Here is a 19,536-nt window from a genome sequence, read left to right as displayed (position 1 = left end):
TCTTTTGACATTAATATTTTACAGCTCTAAGCCCCTTTGCTTAGGAGTATCTCAGCCCTGGAAAAAACAATGGGTTTGGAAATAGAATTTTCTTTTTTCTTTTTTTTTTGAGACAGAGTCTCGCTCTGTCTCCCAGGTTGGAGTGCAGTGGCGTGATCTCGGTTTACTGCAGTCTCCGCCTCCCAGGTTCAAGCAATTCTCCTGCTTCAGCCTCCTGACTAGCTGGGAGTACAGGCGTGTGACCACGCCCAGCTATTTTTTTTTTTTGTATTTTTAGTAGAGAGAGGGTTTCACCATGTTGGCCAGGCTGATCTCAATCTCTTGACCTTGTGATCCGCCTGCCTTGGACTCCCAGGAAATAGAAGGATTTTCTTCAAGTCCCAGCATAATCAAGTAATGGTTTCATAACTAGGCAAAGACCCATTTACCAAGATGCTGGTTGGAACCCCTACCAAAGCATTGATACAGGTGTGGCTCATGGAATGTGTGCAGGTTTCCTGTTTTTTCCCTCTGTCCTGGTGATCCTGTTTCCATTTCCCATCTATTTCTTTCCAGTCTAACTGAGAGGCAGTAGAGTGCCTAAGAGCACAGGCTTTGGGGAAGAAGGGCCAAGTTTCGATCTTGACGCTCCCACGTATCAGTTTTGTGCTACTGGAAAAGTGACTTTTCTGAGCCTGTTTCCTGGTCTATAAAATGGAAATTTTTAGGGTTAGCACAGTGGCTCACACTTGTAATCCCAGCACTTTGGGAGGCTGAGGCAGGCAGATCACTTGAGGTCAGGAGTTCGAGACCATGGGGGAATGAATGAAAAAGACTGACGAGGTCGGGCTCGGTGGCTCACGCCTGTAATCCCAGCACTTTGGGAGGCTGAGGCGGGAAGATTACAAAGTTAAGAGATTGAGACCATTCTGACCAACATGGTGAAACTCTGTCTCTACTAAAAAAATACAACAATTAGCCAGGCATGGTGGCACGCGCCTGTAGTCCCAGCTACTCAGAGCAAGTGGTATCAGAGCAAGACTCCATCTCAAAAATAAATAAATAAAAATGAAAAAGACTGACCATGTGATAATTGTTAAAGCTGGCCAGTGAGTACATGGAGGCTCTTTTTTTAAGAGAAAGCAAGTTTATTAGAGAAGAAACAGAAGAATGCACATGGAGGCTCATTTTCTCTAAATTTGCATGCCGTTAAACATTTAAAAAATTAAAATTATCCTGGAAAATAGGGAAGAATGATGCTGAGTATCTATGAATTCATGGCACATTTGGACAGGGAATTCCATGTGCAGGCAGGCATGTTGATATTACTCAACACTTGAGTTTTGCAGGACTAGACAAAAGCAAGTTCACTGGGGGCCAAAGGGAGTAGCACTGAGGTCGAAAACACAGAATCTTCAGTCTGAAAACCTGCAGCTGAGCCAGAGAAGCAGGAGGAAAAGACAGGCAAAGACATCTTCATCAAGTCCTGTGGCATCAGGAGTCCAGCCCCTAGGTCTTCTACTCAGGAAGTTTAGGACCCACAGAAGGGCGAGGCTACTTCTGATTGATGTCACCATGACCCTGGTCTGCAAAGTTGAGGACTAAACTCTTCTTCTCTTGCCCAAATTCCTATGTAACAGGCCTGGGGAGTCACCCCCTACAAACCATAAAGCCTCATCAGCCTTTATTTAACCTTATATAACCTGACTGACTTTTCAACCAGGCTCTGGCGTAACATCACACAGCAGATAAAGAAGGAAACCAAAATATTTTTACCCCAAATATGTTTCTTTGCTGTATCTTGAAATAGCCCTGCAAAGCTGTGTCTTGCAGGGAAACTCTACAGTGAGTAGAGAATCCCTTTCCCTTTCAGGCCTTTTTCCTAATCCAGGAGAGAATCAACTTGGCCCCTCCACTTTTTAAAGTCTGGTAAGAAATAGTTGCAGTCTGTTCTCTCTAAAACCTGCTGCCAGGAGGCTCCATCTGCATAGTGGAAACCCTGGTCTCCACAACCCCTTAGTTCAGCGGTCCCCAACTTTTTGGCACCAGGAACCAGTTTTATGGAACACAATTTTTTCCACAGATGGCTGGAGGGGGATGGGTGGTTTCGTGGTTTCAGGATGATTAGAGCACATTACACTTATTGTGCACTTTATTTCTATTATTACATTGTAATGTATAGTGAAACAATTATACAACACATCATAATGTAGAATTAGAGCCCAGAGCTTTTTTTCCTGTAATTAGAAGGTCCCATTGGGGGGTTATGGGAGCTAGCGACAGATCATCAGGTATTAGATTCTCATAAGGAATGCACAACCTAGATCCCTCACAAGTGCAGTTTACAATAGGGTTTATGCTGGTATGAGAATCTAATGTTAAGGCTGATCTGGAAGGAGGAGGAGCTCAGGCAGTAATAAGAGCGATGGGGAGTGGCTGTAGATACAGATGAAGTTTCGCTCCTGCAGTGTGGCCCAGTTCCTAACAGGCCACGGACTGGTACCTGTCTGTGCCCCAGGGTTTGGGGACCTCTGCCTTAGTTAACCCAGACATTCCTTTCTATTGATTATAGGGCTTTAGACAAATACTCTCAGCCAATTGCCAATTAGAAAATCCTTTAGTCAATAACTTTCAGCCAACTGCCAATTAGAAAATCCTTGCGTCCACCCATGACTTGGAACAACCCCAGCATTCCAATTGTCCTGCCTTTCCCACAGAACCAATATGCATAGTGATTGATGTCTTATGTCTCCCTAAATTGTATAAACCCAAGCTGTAGCCCGACCATCACAGGCACATGTTCTTAGGACCTCTTGAGACTGTGCCTCGCGCCATTCGTCACTCATATTTGGTTCAAAATAAATGTCTTCAAATATTTTAGTTTGACTATTTTCATTGACAAAGTATGAACTCAATCTCTGGCTTCACGGACCAAGCACGGGGTTCCATGTCCATAAACCTGGCCCGAGGTGCTGGACCTGGGGGTACCCAGTGACCTTGGGCTACGAAGTCCGCGAGAAGGACCGAGGCGGGCACCCTAGCCCATGCCCTCCTTGCCCCAAGGCGTCAGGGTGGGGTGGGAGAACCTCCGAAGCCTTCATCTGGTCTGACAGTCTTTAGTAAAAACAGAAAGAGTCCCTAGCTGTTCTTTTGGGGTCGATTCAGCCCTGTTGTCTCAAGGGCCAGAAACACAGAGAAGACCTCCCGACTTTCTAGAGGGGCCGTAGCCGAGGGGGCGGTGCTATGACGCACTTCCGGCTGCGCGGCCCCGAGGTTCGCGGTGCGGTCTCCCGGTACCCGGAGCGGCTCTGACTAACGGTGAGCCTGCTTGTCCCGGGTTAGCGAGGCGGACGGGAAAGGGCGCCTTGGCTGAATAGATTGGGAAGGGAGGAGTGGGTTTAGCAGCTGTGGCTTCTGAGGACCCCACCTAGACTGGTCCTAGCTCGGCTGTGGGAAGGCTCTCTCCGTCCCCGCCCAGCCCCAGCTGGTGGAGGCGCTGGCTCTCTGGAAAAAGCCTTTTCTTCCACCCGGGGCTTTAACAAATGAAAACTGGACGAACAGATTTTTGGAAGTTCTTTCGCGTTCCAGAATAGTTTTTTTGTGCGCTCCCCAAGCCAAGCAGTCTGTCAGTCTGACCGTGTCCGCCTTTTTTCCTTTCTCTGAACTGGAGGTCCGAACCAACCAAGGGGTTGGAAACCTGTGGGAAGCCGAGCCTCATTAGAAGTCTTCGGTAGAATCCAATCAAAGGAAGAAATAGTCCCCTCGGGCTTTGTTCGAGCTGGAACCCACACACATAGGGATCTGCTTAGGTTTAGAAAAACATTTTTAAAGAACCATGTATAAATAAGAGTGTCAAGAGAAAGTTGGTTTGGGCCGAGTTCGGTGGCTCACGCCTGTAATCCTAGCAGTTTGGGAGGCCGAGGCGGGCGGATCACTTGAAGACAGGAGTTTGAGAGCAGCTGGGCCAAACCCCATCCCCACTAAAAATACAAAAATTACCCGGGCATGGTGGCGTGCGCCTGTAATCTCAGCTACTCGGGAGGCTGAGGCAGGAGAATCGCTTGAACCCAGCACGCGGAGGTTGCAGTAAGCCGAGATCGCGCCGCTGCACACCAGCCTGGGTGACAGAGCGACACTTGGTCTAAAAAAAACAAAAAAAGACAGTTGATTTGGTGGGTGAGATACTTGGAAATCCACGTAATCTAAGGAACAGTTGAGCTGTGGAAAGGAAGAGTTAAGAGGCAAAACGGTTGGTTTTCAAGTATTGGAAGGCTGCTGTTGAGAAAGTGAGTATTGGTATAGGACCAACCTAGGATTTTTGAAGTGATGAGGAATTTGATTCAGGTTAAAGAAGAACTTATAACAATTAGAACCATCCAACAGTGAAATTCTATGCCTCAAGAATTATCTAATTTGCCTGCCTAGGGATTTGCAGGTACAGACTGAAGCATTTTAGCACAAGTTGATAAGTGCTGTTCTGCTTTTAGAATCTATGATAATTTGATTATTTTGTGCCTCATCTTGTTAAAGAACGGACTTGGGGCACCTTCATAAGGACATATAAGCTTTGGGAAATTGTCATAAAGGAGGAGGGAAAATGGACACAGAACAACGGCCTTCTGTTAATGGTAGACTGTGAACTTTTGCTTGATGGGCCTCTTGAGCTAAACAGTCTAGGTAGCTGAGAAAAAAGTCACTGTGATGGAAGACAGTTTGAGTTAGTAATGAAGCGTCTGATTTCTAGCCACATGCTTCTTTGTTTTTAAAAGACAGGGTTTTGCTTTGTCACCCAGGCTGGAGCACAGTAGTACAGTCACAACTCACTGCAGCCTGGAACTCCTGAGGTCAAGTTATGCCTCAGCCTGGGCAACAAAGCAAGACTTCGTTTATACGGCAACAAAGCAAGACTTCGTAAAAAAAAAAAAAAAAAAAAAAAAAAAAAAAAAAAAAAAAAAATTAGCCAGCTGTGGTGTTGCACACCTATAGTCTTAGCTTCTTCAGAGGCTGAGGTGAGAGGATCGCTTGAGGCCAGGAGTACAAGGCTACAGTGAGCTATCATTGGCGCCACTGCACTCCAGCCTGGGCAACAAAGTGAGACCCTGTCTCTATAATTTAAAAAAAAAAAAAAAAAAAAGCCTGGGCACAGTGGCTCACGCCTGTAATCCCAGCACTTTGGGAGGCCAAGGCGGCAGATCACGAGATCAGGAATTCGAGACCAGCCTGACCAACATGGTGAAACCCCCATCTCTACTAAAAGTACAAAAACTAGCCAGGCGTGGTGGCAGGTGCCTGTAATCCCAGGTACTCAGGAGGCCGAGGCAGGAGAATTGCTTGAACCTGGGAGGTTGAGGTTGCCATGAGCCGAGATTTTGCGCTACTGCACTCCAGCCTGGGAGACAGAGTGATACCCTGTCTCCAAATAAATAAATAAATAAATAAGATAAAGACCTGGTGAAGTGGTTAAAAAAAATTAAAAAGACCTGGTAAAGTGGTTCACGCCTGTAACCCCAGAACTTTGGGAGATCAAAGCAGGAAGATGGCTTGAGACCAGGTGTTGCCAGGCTTCAGTGAGTTGTGATTGTGCCACTGCACTCTAGCCTAGGCAACAGACTAAGACACTGTCTCTGAAAAATAAAAGTTTTAAATTAAAAAAGTGTGAAAGAGGAGTCAAGGGATGACTCCAGGATTTTTGGTCTGTGTAAAAAGAACAATGAGAGTTGCCATTAATTGAGTTGAGCAGCTTTTGAGGGAACGATGGGAAAGTCTGTTCTGGACATGTTAAGCTTGAGATGTCTTACTGGAAATCCAGATGGTGATGGCAACTGGGTAGTTAGTCGCCTGAGTCTGGAGTTCAGAAGAGAGGTCTAAGTTGAAGGTACAGTTGGGGCAGTTGTGAGTATATAGATGGTAATTAAAGCCATGCAACTGGTGAAATCATCCACAAGAGTGAGTGTAGGAAGGAGGAAGGGCACCCAGCCTGCTACTCATTTGTAGTCTTTCTGCATTGTGCATTTGAATTGTGGGCACTGCAAAACTGATGTGCTGCTGAGCGTGGTGGCTCACACCTGTAATCTCAGCACTCTGGGAGGCTGAGGTGGCCAGATCGCTTGAGGTCAGGAGTTCGAGACCAGCCTGGCCAATATGGTGAAACCCCAGCTCTACTAAAAATACAAAAATTAGCTGGGCATGATGGCATGCACCTATAATCACAACAACTTGGGAGGCTGAGGCAGGAGAATCGCTTGAACTTGGGAGGCAGAGGTTTCAGTGAGCCAAGATGGCGCCACTATACTCCAGCCTGGGCGACAGAGCGACTCTCCGTCTCAAAAAAAAAAAAAAAAAAAAAACAACCCAAAACTGATATGCCTAGAATAAATTGCTTAGCTAGTGAGCTTGCCCAGCCAATGGCCCAGCAGCAACATCTGAGGAAATTTTTTTTCTGTAATTTGCAGAGGCAATCATTGGCATCTGTGAATCTGGATTCACCAAGTTCTCAGAGTATATCCTACATAAATGTTATGTTACTACATGACTCTCTGGTGACTTGCCATGTTTCCCAGGCCAAGTTAGACTCTGAGCAGCCCAAACCAGTTCCTTTCCTGGTCTTGGGGTGCCCTCCTCTGGATAGAGTATGAAATTTTGTAACAATTATGTAAAGTTACTCTACCACTGAGGAGGTCTCCTTTTATTTTATTTTATTTATTTATTTTTTTGTGACGGAGTCTCACTGTCGCCCAGGCTGGGAGTGTAGTGGCATGATCTTGGCTCACTACAACTTCCACCTCCCAGGTTCAAGTGATTCCCTGCCTCCATCTCCTGAGTAGCCAGGATTACAGGTGTCTACCACCATGCCCACTAATTTTTGTATTTTCAGTAGAGACAGTAACTTCTAATTTTGTGGTAACTATATTTTCTTAGGTTTGGCATGTGGCCCTAAAGAACCAGAAACCCAAAGGAACCGATATTCTTGCCCCACAGAGTCCCATCTTTAGTGAGGCTGTTTCTGGAGTTTATGTGATGACCAACCTACTAGGCATGGCCCCAGTTCACCATGTTGGCCAGGCTGGTCTCACTCCTGGCCTCAAGTAATGCGCCTGCCTTGGCCTCCCAAGGTGCTGGGATTACAGGCGTGAGCCATTACACCTGGCCACTCCTTTTAAATATTCTCAAGAATGCTCTCCAGCACAGCTACCTCTGCTATTTCTTATTTTAGCCTTTGGTGCTCATGCTTTTGTTTTAGGAGGTGAGATGGCATTGCACCTCCCCTGGCTCAATTTTTATGTAGTACCGAACTTGGGCACTCCATTGCTGTACTGTATACATACAGACTTATTTGACCAAAGAATCTTTTATTCAAATTATTGGTTATAGTGCTTTTGAACACATTTCAGGAAATAATTCTGTATGCATTTTTTTCTGTGCCTTACAGAAACAAATTCCTTTTCATGCTTTGGGTTGCTTCCTGATGTTTGTAATTCTATTGCTAAACACTCCAACCAGCATTAGTTTCTTTTTTAATTTTTATTTTGAAATTTTTTTAAGACTAATAAAAGACTTAAATATGAATCATCTTTACAAAATGTTAGCACTAAAGCCCATTTGTCACAAAAACTACTTACAATCTTTCTTTTCTTTTTTTTATTTTTTTGAGACGGAGTTTCGCTCTTGTTACCCAGGCTGGAGTGCAATGGCGCGATCTTGGCTCACCGCAACCTCCGCCTCCTGGGTTCAAGCAATTCTCCTGCCTTAGCCTCCCGAGTAGCTGGGACTACAGGCGTGCACCACCATGCCCAGCTAATTTTTGTATTTTTAGTAGAGACAGGGTTTCACCATTTTGACCAGGATGGTCTCGATCTCTTGACCTTGTGATCCACCCGCCTCGGCCTCCCAAAGTGCTGGGATTACAAGCGTGAGCCACCGCGCCCGGCCTGCTTTTTGTATTTTTAGTAGAGACAGGGTTTCACCATTTTGACCAGGATGGTCTCGATCTCTTGACCTTGTGATCCACCCGCCTCGGCCTCCCAAAGTGCTGGGATTACAAGCGTGAGCCACCGCGCCCGGCCTGCTTTTTGTATTTTTAGTAGAGAAGGGGTTTCACCATGTTAGCCAGGATGGTCTTGATCTACTGACCTCAAGTGATCTGCCCGCCTCAGCCTCCCAAAATTAATGTACTAGTTAATTCTACCCTTCAGCATGACCCTGGTTATACTGACAGTCCCAGTCATTTGGCTAGTGAATTTTCATTGCTGAAGCTAAATGTCTTAGGTTTAAACAGATGGCATCTGGCTAGTAAATAGCTTGATAAAATCTCAGAAACTATAATGTCTATAGTGGTGAGGTTCTTAACTAGGTTTTAGAGCAAAGTTAATTTTAAAATTGTGCTGCCACATTGTACTTTTTAAGAGAGTGGATACCACTAAAATCAAAGTAGGATATCCTGAGCTAATTCCAGCATTTTATTTATTTTAGTTTTATTTTTTGAGATGGAGCCTCACTCTGTCACCCAGGCTGGAGTGCAGTGGCGTGATCTCGGCTCACTGCAACCTCCGCCTCCCGGGTTGAAGCGATTCTCCTGCCTCAGCCTCCTGAGTAGCTGGGATTACAGGTGCCCAGTTAATTTTGTATTTTTATAAAATTTTTATAAACAGTATTTCACCACATTGGCCAGGCTGGTCTCAAACTCCTGACCGCAGGTGATTTGCCCGCCTCGGCCTCCCAAAGTGCTGGAATTACAGGCATGAGCCACTGTGCCTGGCTCATTCCAGAAAGATTTTGAGAGCAGTTTTTTTTATATGGTAGTTTTATGGTGGACATAATTTCCACAGTTTCTTGTGCTAAAGGTATGGCTGTAAAGACTCCAAAACACTTTTCAGTTTGATTATTTTATGGTAACTATATTTTCTTAGGTTTAACTTGTGACCCTAAAGAACTGGAAACCCAAAGGAACCAATATTCCTGCCTCACAGAGTCCCATCTTTAGTGGGGCTGCTTCTGGAGTTTATATGATGACCAAGGTCCTAGGCATGGCCCCAGTTCTGGGCCCTAGGCCTCCACAGGAGCAGGTGGGGCCTCTGATGGTAAAAGTCGAGGAGAAAGAAGAGAAAGGCAAGTGCCTTCCTAGCCTGGAGATGTTCCGCCAGCGCTTCAGGCAGTTTGGGTACCATGACACCCCTGGACCCCGGGAGGCTCTGAGCCAACTCCGGGTGCTCTGCTGTGAGTGGCTGAGGCCCGAGATCCACACCAAGGAGGAGATCCTGGAGCTGCTGGTGCTGGAGCAGTTCCTGACCATCCTTCCCCAGGAGCTCCAGGCCTGGGTACAGGAGCACTGCCCGGAGAGTGCTGAAGAGGCTGTCACTCTCCTCGAAGATCTGGAGCGGGAACTGGATGAGCCAGCACACCAGGTAGGCAGGGAGACCTTTGTTATTCTAGGAGATTAGAAGCATAACATTCTAGGCAGGAACAAGAGTAAGATTCGCTGAATGGAAATTTCTACTGAATTTGACCATATTTCCTCCTATTTTTCTCTATTATCCTAAACTAACCTTTAGCCTTGGGAATGGAATGGGATGGGTATTTTCCTTTTCTCTTTCCTAGAGGCTCTACATAGCTCTCCTGGGATTTTCATTCCAATTCGTAAAGTGAGCCATGCACAAACCCAGCCATTCCTAATTGTCTCTAGGTCTCAACTCCTCCAAATGAACAGAAACAGGTGTGGGAGAAGCTATCCTCCTCGGGAACAGCAAAGGAATCCCCAAGCAGTGTGCAGCCACAGCCCATGGAGACCAGTCACAAATATGAGTCTTGGGGGCCCCTGTACATCCAAGAGACTGGTGAGGAGCAGGAGTTCTCTCAAGATCTGAGAAAGGTCCAAGGTAAGGACCACCCATTAGACTCTTATTCAGTGCCCCAGGCCTCTGTGGTTGGAGAATCAGAATAATTAATTCTTGGTTGCGAGGTGATCTCACAGATTGGCTTGATTTGTTGGGCTGACTGGGTGGAAATAGTTCACCTTCCTCCCCCAAGTTCGGCTCTCTCAGCCTGGGTCCTAGCCTGGGAATGGATCACTCTTAAAGGATCAATTTCTTTTGAAGTCTGGGTATTACAAATGATTTTTTTTTTTTTTTTTGAGACGGAGTTTCACTCATGTTACCCAGGCTGGAGTGCAATGGCGCGATCTCGGCTCACCGCAACCTCCGCCTCCTGGGTTCAGGCAATTCTCCTGCCTCAGCCTCCTGAGTAGCCGGGATTACAGGCACGCACCACCATGCCCAGCTAATTTTTTGTATTTTTAGTAGAGACGGGGTTTCACCATGTTGACCAGGATGGTCTCGATCTCTTGACCTCGTGATCCACCCGCCTCGGCCTCCCAAAGTGCTGGGATTACAGGCTTGAGCCACCGCGCCCGGCTACAAATGATTTTTTTAAAGGATCGATTGAAGTGAGTTTAATAAAGTAACTATTAACAGAGGTGTAGACAGTTCAAATGAACCGATAAAGAATAGCGTTGCACCAGATAACAGTGAAAAACTATTACTCCCTGTGAGCCTAAAGGGACAGAGGAGGCCCCTGTTACCAGAACCAGAAGAGCTATAGTCATAGAGGAGGGGGTCACTTGATAGGAATTGTGGCTGTAGGCCCTGCCATGGGGTGAGGAGAAAACAGAATAAATACCAGCTGCACCCTCCTCCTGCCCTTAAATCTCCTGCTTCTGTTCCCCAATGGCAAACCCAGTTGGCAGCCAGAGAGCAGGAGAGACAAGACAGTGAGGCCCTTAGGGTCAGCTTCCTGGAGCACAGGGCGGGGCAGAGAATGGATCTGGGAAAGGCAAATGGGAAATAATCGGCAACCTCCTTTCTGAAGCTATGGAAAGAGATGGGGCATTTTTCACAAATCAAAGATGTATTAGGTGACTGCTCCTGAGCTCAAATCTCCATAAATTATGGTTTATATAATAATCTCAGAGGTCATAAATGGTCATTCCCTGTTGGGTGTTTTTTTGAGACAGGGATTCTATCTGACACCCAGTCTGGAGGGCAGTGGCGTGATCATAGCTCACTGCAGCCTCAATCTCTGGGGCTCAAGAGATCCTCCCACCTCAGCCTCCCAAGTAGCTTGGACCACCATGCCTGGCTAACTTTTTATTTTTTTGTAGAGACAGGGTCTCACTCTGTTGCCCCGGCTGGGCCTGTTATTTTGTTATTTAACGGTTTCTACTCTCCTTCATTTACCTGGAGAATTAGAACTAAATTCTTGAAACAGAGTTGTTTAATTATATGTTTGGAAAAATACGACACATTATTCCGAATCCTAATAGTTTCAAACCAGGACTTTGCTTATGTGTTAGTGGTATAGGCCACTATTTATGTATGTGGTGTGATTTCACGACAAGAGTCCATGGCCCTCAGAAATCTCCCTCCTTGGCATGCCTACTGTGTCTCAAACGTGAAACTCCGTTGTGGAAACAGTTTTGAGCTGTGTTAAAAATCACATTTTCTGGGAAAAGTGAAGAATTAAACTGTTAGGTGAATTCTTCACGGTTTATGGTGAACACAGTAGCCCTCTCCAGGCAATTGGGGTCTCCCTGGAGTTGCCACAGTAATTAGAGATTAAAGTAGCTAGAGACCGGCCAGGCATGGTGGCTCACGCCTGTAATCTAAGCACTTTGGAGGCCAAGGCGGGTGGATCACCTGAGGTGGGGAGTTCAAGACCAGCCTGACCAACATGTGAAACCCTGTCTTTAAAAAATATATATATATATATATAAAATATATATATTTATAATATATATATAATATATATAATATATTATATATATTATATATATTATATATATATATTATATATGATATATTATACATATATATCATATATAATATATATATTATATAATATATTATATATATATAATATATATATTATATATATATATTTTTTATATATATATATTATATATATATATTAAAAAAAAGTAGCCAGAGACCTATCTGGTCAGTTTTATTTTCCATATGTCTTGGTGTAGCCCTCGGCAGTACTACACAAAGAAGAGGGTAGAGTGGAAGGATTATCAGACCCAGTAACAGGCTTGAGTTTTAGTACCCAGATGGGACAGAAGACAAAGCTTCTGGGCCCTCCTAAGGAAAGGAAAGGAAGGTGGTGAGAGCTTTGCATAAAGTCCTTTTTTTTGAGACCAGTGTTGCTGTCCCCCAGGCTAGAGTGCAGTGGCGCGGTCTCAGCTCACTGTAGCCTCTGCCTCCCAGGGTTAAGCGATTCTCCTGCCTCAGCCTCTCAAGTAGCTGGGATTATAGGCACCCACCACCACACCAGGCTAATTTTTGTATTTCTAGTAGAGAGATGGGGTTTTGCCATGTTTGCCAGGCTGGTCTCAAACTCCTGACTTCAAGTGATCCACCTGCCTTGGCTTCTCAAAGTGCTGGGATTACAGGTATGGGCCACTGCACCTGGCCCTGCATAAAGTCTTAAAAGGTTATACTGTCAGCATGAAAAGATATCCTAGAGCCAAAAAATGAGCCTGCTAGCATAGGAAATTGCTGGTCAGGCTCAGCTCTGAGTGAAAATCAAAGCGTACCCTGAAACATGGAAACCCCAGGCATTTACCACATTAGTGATTGGGATCTTCCTTTGTGGTGCCTTCATGGTCCAGAAGCCTCCAAGCCAAGAAATTAACACCAACACTGGCCCTGGGTGCCAGGCAAATGTGAAGCCACAGACAGACAGTTTCAGCGAATTCTGGAATATTTCAGGCCATGCAAGGATCAGTGGGGGAAGTGGGGATGTGGAATAGGGAACAAAGCCTTTTTAGAGAATAACAATCATATACAAAGAGAGTAAGAGTCGAGAGAAACAACAAAAGGAGAATTAAAGCCAAAATAGTCTGCAATAATAGAACATAAGTGAAAAGTTTTGTTGTTGTTTTGTTGTTGTTTTTTTGAGACGGAGTCTTGCTCTGTTGCTCATGCTGGAGTGCAGTGGCACGATACCTGTTCACTGCAACCTCTGCCTCCCAGGTTCAAGTGATTCTTCTGCCTTAGCCTCCTGAATAGCTGGGATTACAGGTACACACCACCATGCCCGGCTAATGTTTGTATTTTTAGTAGAGACATGGGTTTCACCAGGCTGGTCTCGAACTCCTGACCTCGTGATCCACCCTGCTCGGCCTCCCAAAGTGCTGAGATTACAGGCATGAGCCACTGCACCCGGACTGAAAAGTCTTTATAAAATAAATTGGTTTAAAATATTTGTTTGTTTGTTTTTAATATAGGGTCTGGCTGTCACCTAGGCTGGAATGCAGAGGTGTGAAACACAGCTCACTGGAGCCTCAACCTCCTAGGTTCAAGTGAACTTCCCACCTCACCCAAATTCTTATTTTTTATTTTTTTGCAGAGATGGGGTATTGCTATGTTGCCTAGGCTGGTCTCAAACTCCTGGGCTCAAACAATCTGCCTGCCTCAGCCTCCCAAAGTGCTGGAATTACAAGCATAAGCCACCGTGCCTGGCCTTAAAATAATTTAAGACATAAAATAAATCACTGATACCTTAAAAAAAAGTTAATAAAAACACACACAGGCACCTTTGATAAAAAAAAAAAAAAATAGAGCTTCTAAAAGTGAAAACTATAGTCATTGAAATTAAGAATGCAATGACTGTTGTAAATAATCCAGGAGATGATTAGTGAATAGAGGTAGATGTGAGGAAGCCATCTGAAATGCTGCTTAGAAAGATCAAGGTGGCAGGCATTGGACATCAGTGTGGGATTAGATGAGGATGTCCAGCGTAGGTTTAACAGCTGTTCCAGAGGAGGACAGAGTTGGAGAAGGCAGACACAGTGGCTCACACCAGTCATTTCAGAACTTTGGAAGACCTAGAACAGCAGATCTCTTGGGGCCAGGAGTTCGAGACCAGACCAGCCAACATAGCAAAACCTTGACTCTACTAAAAATATGAAAATTAGCTGGGTGTGGTGGCACTCGCCTATAATCCCAGCTCCTTAGAAGGCTGAGACATGAGAATCACTTAAACCCAGAGGCAGAGGTTGCAGTGAGCCGAGATCACACCACTGTACTCCAGAGTAGGCAACAGAGCTAGACCCTGTCTCAAAAAAAAAAAAAAAAAAAACAGGCCGGGCATGGTGCTCACACCTGTAATCCTAGCACTTTGGGAGGTGGAGGCAAGCGGATCATGAGGTCAGGTGTTCAAGAACAGCCTGACCAACATAGTGAAACCCTGTCTCTACTAAAAATTCAAAAATTAGCTGGGTGTGGTGGCGCATGCCTGTAATCCTAGCTACTCAGGAGGCTAAGGCAGGAGAATCGCTTGAACCCAGGAGGTGGAGGTTGCAGTGAGCCGAGATCACGCCACTGCTCTCCAGCCTGGGCAAGACAGCCAGACTCCATCTCAAAAAAAAGAGGGAGAAGCACTAGTGAGAAAGAGAAAATGCTGAGTTGTCCAAAAGTGATGAAAGATATAAATACTAAGATTCAGGGCCAGGCGTGGTGGCTCACACCTGTAATCCCAGCACTTTGGGAGGCCAAGATGGGCGGATCACAAGGTCAGGAGTTTGAGACCAGCCTGACTAACACAGTGAAACCCTACCTCTACTAAAAATACAAAAAATTACCTTGGCATTGTGGCACATGCCTGTAGTCCCAGCTGTTTGGGAGGCTGAGGCAGGAGAATCGCTTGAACCTGAGAGGCAGAGGTTGCAGTGAGCCAAGATCATGCCACTGCACTTCAGCATGAACAACAGAGTGAGACCCTGCCCATCTCACAACAAGTAACCAAGACATAAAAGACAGATTACCCCCTTCAAGGGAATGCTGATTAGACTGATGGCAAACTTCCCAACAGTAACAGTGCAGGCTGGAAGACAATGAAATAAATAGTCCGAGTAAAATCTTTTTCAATTTTTGCCTCATTCAGCTATTTTTAAAATGTTAACTTGTGGTTGGACATGGTGGCTCACACCTATAATCCCAGCACTTTGGGAGGCCAAAGCGGGTGGATCACTTGAGGCCAGGAGTTCGAGACCAGCCAGAGCAACATGGTGAAACTCCATCTCTACAAAAATACAAAAATTAACCGGGTGTGGTGGCTAGTGCCTGGGGTCCCATCTACTCAGAAAGCTGAGGCAGGAGGATCACTTGCGCCTAGGAGGTGGAGGTCGCAGTGAGCTAAGATCATGCCACCTCACTCCACCTGGGCAATAGAGCCAGACCCCGTCTTAAAAGTTTTATGAAGTTACTTCTATCCCACACATGTAGTTCATGGCTGTGCAGTGACTTGAAGAAAAGTCTGGGTGTAGGCAAGCGATTACTCATTATGGAGAGTGAAAAGGACTTTAGCTACTGCAGCTCTGGGCCCCAGCAGATGGTGAGGAGAGGCTGAGCCTGGAGGCAGCTGATGGTCACTGTCAGCGAAGCAAGGAGATAAATGGCTGGTCAGAGAGAGAGACCGTCAAGGCAGTTCCTAGGGAAAGAGAAAAAGGACTTAGGAAGAAGGTACCTTGCTGACTGAGGCTTCTGTACCCTCAGGGGATTAACAGTCCTCGAAAGGGGCCCATTTTTCTTTTTTTTTTTTTTTTTTTTAGACGGAGTTTCGCTCTTGTTACCCAGGCTGGAGTGCAATGGCGCGATCTCGGCTCACCGCAACCTCTGCCTCCTGGGTTCAGGCAATTCTCCTGCCTCAGCCTCCTGAGTAGCTGGGATTACAGGCACGTGCCACCATGCCCAGCTAATTTTTTGTATTTTTAGTAGAGACGGAGTTTCACCATGTTGACCAGGATGGTCTCGATCTCTTGACCTCGTGATCCACCCGCCTCGGCCTCCCAAAGTGCTGGGATTACAGGCGTGAGCCACCGCGCCCGGCCTGGAGGGCCCATTTTTCAGAGCAAATTTCTCTTATTCCCCTTTTCCCTGCATGTGGATGGCTAGGTGGACATTGAAGAGATTTGACTGCCTGGTGAGGCGCTCTAAAAAGATAAGCTAGTTCCATCTGATTTCAACAGTGAGTGTCACTTTATAACTAAATTACAATACGTAGCCAGTGTAAGTGAAATGATGAGCGTTAAGCCCTCCTGGAGATCACGCGCTTTCATTCCGATTGATACAGATCTGGGGCTGGAAGGATTGTAAATGGTCTGTCTGGATGCCCTCTTTGATTGCTTTTATGTTCAGCTGCTGTGGGAACATGGGTTTTTGTGAGTTTACCACTCAGCATCTTCCTTAATTGTCTATGTCATTTTCCTTAACTCTGGCACCGCAGCAATCATTCTCCCTTGTTTTTTTCTGCCTGAGGCTCAGCTGTTCTTTAAAAAAAAAAAAAAAAAATCGGCCGGGAGCGGTGGCTCACACCTGTAATCCCAGCACTTTGGGGGACCGAGGCGGGTGGATCACGAGGTCAAGAGATCGAGACCATCCTGGTCAACGTGGTGAAACCCCATCTCTACTAAAAATACAAAAAATCAGCTGGGCTTGGTGGCGCGTGCCTGTAATCCCAGCTACTCAGGAGGCTGAGGCAGGAGAATTGCCTGAACCCAGGAGGTGGAGGTTGCGGTGAGCCGAGATCGCGCCATTGCACTCCAGCCTGGGTAACAAGAGTGAAACTCCATCTCAAAAAAAAAAAAAAAAAAAAAAAAAAAAAAAAAAAAAAAAAAAAAAAAAAAAAAAAAAAAAAAAAAAAAAAAAAGCTGGGCCTGGTAGGGGAAGAAGGCTGAGCACAGTGGCTCACACCTATAAACCGAGCAGGCGGATCACCTGAGGTCAGGAATTCAAGACCAGCCTGGCCAACATGGTGAAACCCTGTCTCTACTGAAAACACAAAAATTAGCCAGGCATTGTGGTGGGCATTCCAGTCCCAGCTACTCAGGAGGCTGAGTCAGGAGAATTGCTTGAACCCAGGAGAAGAGGCTGTGGTGAGTCAAGGTAACAGCACTGTACTCCAGCCTAAGCAACAGAATGAGACTTTGTCTCAAAATAAATAAATTAATTAAAATTGAATTTTAAAAAAGATAGGGTTGGCCAGGCGCAGTGGCTCACACCTGTAATCCCAGTATTTTGGGAGGCTGAGGCAGGTGGATCACAAGGTCAGGAGTTCCAGACCAGCCTGGCCAACATAGTGAAACCCTGTCTCTACTAAATATACAAAAAATTAGTCGGGCTTGGTGGCAGGCACGTATAATCCCAGCTTCTCTGGTGGCTGACACAGGAGAATCGCTTGAACCTGGGATGCGTTAAGTTGCCATGAGTGGAGATCGTGCCACTGCACTCCAGCCTGGGCGACAGTGTGAGACTCCGTGTGAAAAACAAAAGATAGGGTCAAGCCGGGTGTGGTGGCCCACACCTGCAATTTCAGTACTTTTGGAGGCCAAGGCGGGCAGATCACCTGAGGTCAGGAGTTTGAGACAGCCTGGCCAACATGGTGATACCCCATCTCTACTGAAAATAAAAAATTAGCTGGGTATGGTGGCGTGTGTCTGTAGTCCTAGCTACTCGGGAGGCTGAGGCAGGAGAATCACTTGAACCCAGGAGGTGGAGGTTGCTGTGAGGTGAGATCACACTACTGTACTCCAACCTGGGACAGAGTTGAGACTCCCATCTCACAAAAAAGATAGTCTCAATCTTGCACAGTCCGGCACAATCACAGTTCACTGCATCCTTGACCTTCCAGGCTTAAGTGATCTTCTCACCTCAGTCTCCCAAATAGTTGGACCACAGGGGCACAACATGCCTGCCTAATTTTTTTATTTTTATTTTTCATAGAAATGGGGTCTCCCTATGTTGCCCAGGCTGGTCTTGAACTCCCAGATTCAAACCATCCTCCTGCCTTGGCTCCCAGAGTGTTGGGATTTCAGGCATGAGCCTCTGTGGCTGGCTACTGCACTCCTATATGCTGCATTTTGTCTTCTGTATGTGAAGTTGTTTTTCTGGCGGAAAAAGCCATGTTCTTCATATCCTAATAGCTTTGGATGGGGGCTTGTGTGAAAGTGTGGGATTGTAAACTAGATTGAATGATGCTTTACTTGTATCCATGCGCTATTGTGAGCTCTACTTAGTCACCTTTCAGAGTCCATCAGTCTCACCTGATGGTCCTGTTTTCTGGGAACAACTGAAATATCCTTAATCTGCTTATTGTTTCAGATTGCAGATTGAGTACCCAGCACAAGGAGCCAGCAGATGAGCAGAAAGGTTCTGAAGCAGTTGGGCTCAAAGGGGATATCATTTCTGTGATTATCGCCAGTAAATCTGAGGCCAGGTTAGAGAGGCAGTGTGTAAACCTTGAAAGTGAAAGAGGAACAAAACCCCCTCTTCAAGAGTCAGGCTCCAAGAAAGGTAGAGAATCAGTTCCTACTAAACCTACCCCAGGAGAGAGACGTTATATATGTGCCGAGTGTGGTAAAGCCTTTAGTAATAGCTCAAATCTCACCAAACACCGGAGAACACACACTGGCGAGAAACCTTACGTGTGCACCAAGTGTGGGAAAGCTTTCAGCCACAGCTCAAACCTCACCCTCCACTACAGAACACACTTGGTGGACCGGCCCTACGACTGTAAGTGTGGAAAAGCCTTCGGGCAAAGCTCAGACCTCCTTAAACATCAGAGAATGCACACCGAAGAGGCACCGTATCAGTGCAAAGATTGTGGGAAGGCTTTCAGTGGGAAAGGCAGTCTTATTCGTCACTATCGGATCCACACTGGGGAGAAGCCTTATCAGTGTAACGAATGTGGGAAGAGCTTCAGTCAGCATGCGGGCCTCAGCTCCCACCAGAGACTCCACACCGGAGAGAAGCCGTATAAGTGTAAGGAGTGTGGGAAAGCCTTCAACCACAGCTCAAACTTCAATAAACACCACAGAATCCACACCGGGGAAAAGCCCTACTGGTGTCATCACTGTGGAAAGACCTTCTGTAGCAAGTCAAATCTTTCCAAACATCAGCGAGTGCACACTGGAGAGGGAGAGCCGCTGTAACTGTCAAGTACACTCATGTCATCATTGTTCTAAAGTTTAGAATGTGAACAACAGGAAGAAGTTTTGTCATTGCAGTATTGATTCCAATGGTAGAGTTTGTATCACTCATCACCAGGGGATGCCTGAGGAGTGAGAGCTCCACAGTGACACGGTAGGCAGGAGGTCCTCAGTCGGTGTCTCTCCAGTTCACTGGGGCAGAGTCCCCTCCCCACAGTTAGGGTCCCAGTAAACCAGCCAGCATTACCTTTTGTATAGTTAAACTGACTCGTATCCGGTATAGTTAAGAAAGAAACATCAAGACTATATCTGTTTTGACATATATTCAAGAATTTTCATTTGTAAAGAATTGAGCCACACTGAACACAATTGAATGAGATTCAGAATAAACTTGTAACAGTTTGTAATGCCTCAGGATTATTATTATGACAAATGATGTGTTAGTTATTGAATACTTACAGATGGGGAGAACTATTCCTACTGGTTTAGCTTTTTTTTTTTTTTTTTTTTTTTTGAGACGGAGTTTCGCTTTTGTTACCCAGGCTGGAGTGCAATGGCGTGATCTCGGCTCACCGCAA

At 45.8% G+C, this 19,536-nt stretch overlaps 1 protein-coding gene across 1 annotated transcript; it reads left to right on the top strand.

Annotated features, from left to right (window-relative positions):
* Window positions 1–3,207: 3,207 nt before the first annotated feature.
* ZSCAN21 (zinc finger and SCAN domain containing 21) lies at window positions 3,208–19,360 on the top strand. The gene is made up of 4 exons (XM_017533643.2): window positions 3,208–3,297; window positions 8,886–9,380; window positions 9,659–9,851; window positions 18,132–19,360. Exons 2-4 carry the CDS (start codon window positions 8,982–8,984, stop codon window positions 18,959–18,961), a joined length of 1,422 nt encoding a protein of 473 aa, XP_017389132.1. The 5' UTR covers window positions 3,208–3,297; window positions 8,886–8,981; the 3' UTR covers window positions 18,962–19,360.
* Window positions 19,361–19,536: the final 176 nt, after the last annotated feature.

This window comes from Cebus imitator, unplaced genomic scaffold (genome assembly GCF_001604975.1).
Source record: "Cebus imitator isolate Cc_AM_T3 unplaced genomic scaffold, Cebus_imitator-1.0 Scaffold82, whole genome shotgun sequence".
NCBI classification, from domain to species: domain Eukaryota; kingdom Metazoa; phylum Chordata; class Mammalia; order Primates; family Cebidae; genus Cebus; species Cebus imitator.
Note: the sequence above shows the minus strand (reverse complement) of the source record. Positions and strands in the feature narration are given on the sequence as shown.

Bases quoted from the DNA above. Each gene is read 5' to 3' on its own strand.
- ZSCAN21 (XM_017533643.2), top strand. From the start codon at position 8,982: ATGATGACCAAGGTCCTAGGCATGGCCCCAGTTCTGGGCCCTAGGCCT. The intron at 9,381-9,658 runs GTAGGCAGGGAG...AATTGTCTCTAG, and splicing joins TGGATGAGCCAGCACACCAG to GTCTCAACTCCTCCAAATGA. The intron at 9,852-18,131 runs GTAAGGACCACC...TTATTGTTTCAG, and splicing joins AGATCTGAGAAAGGTCCAAG to ATTGCAGATTGAGTACCCAG.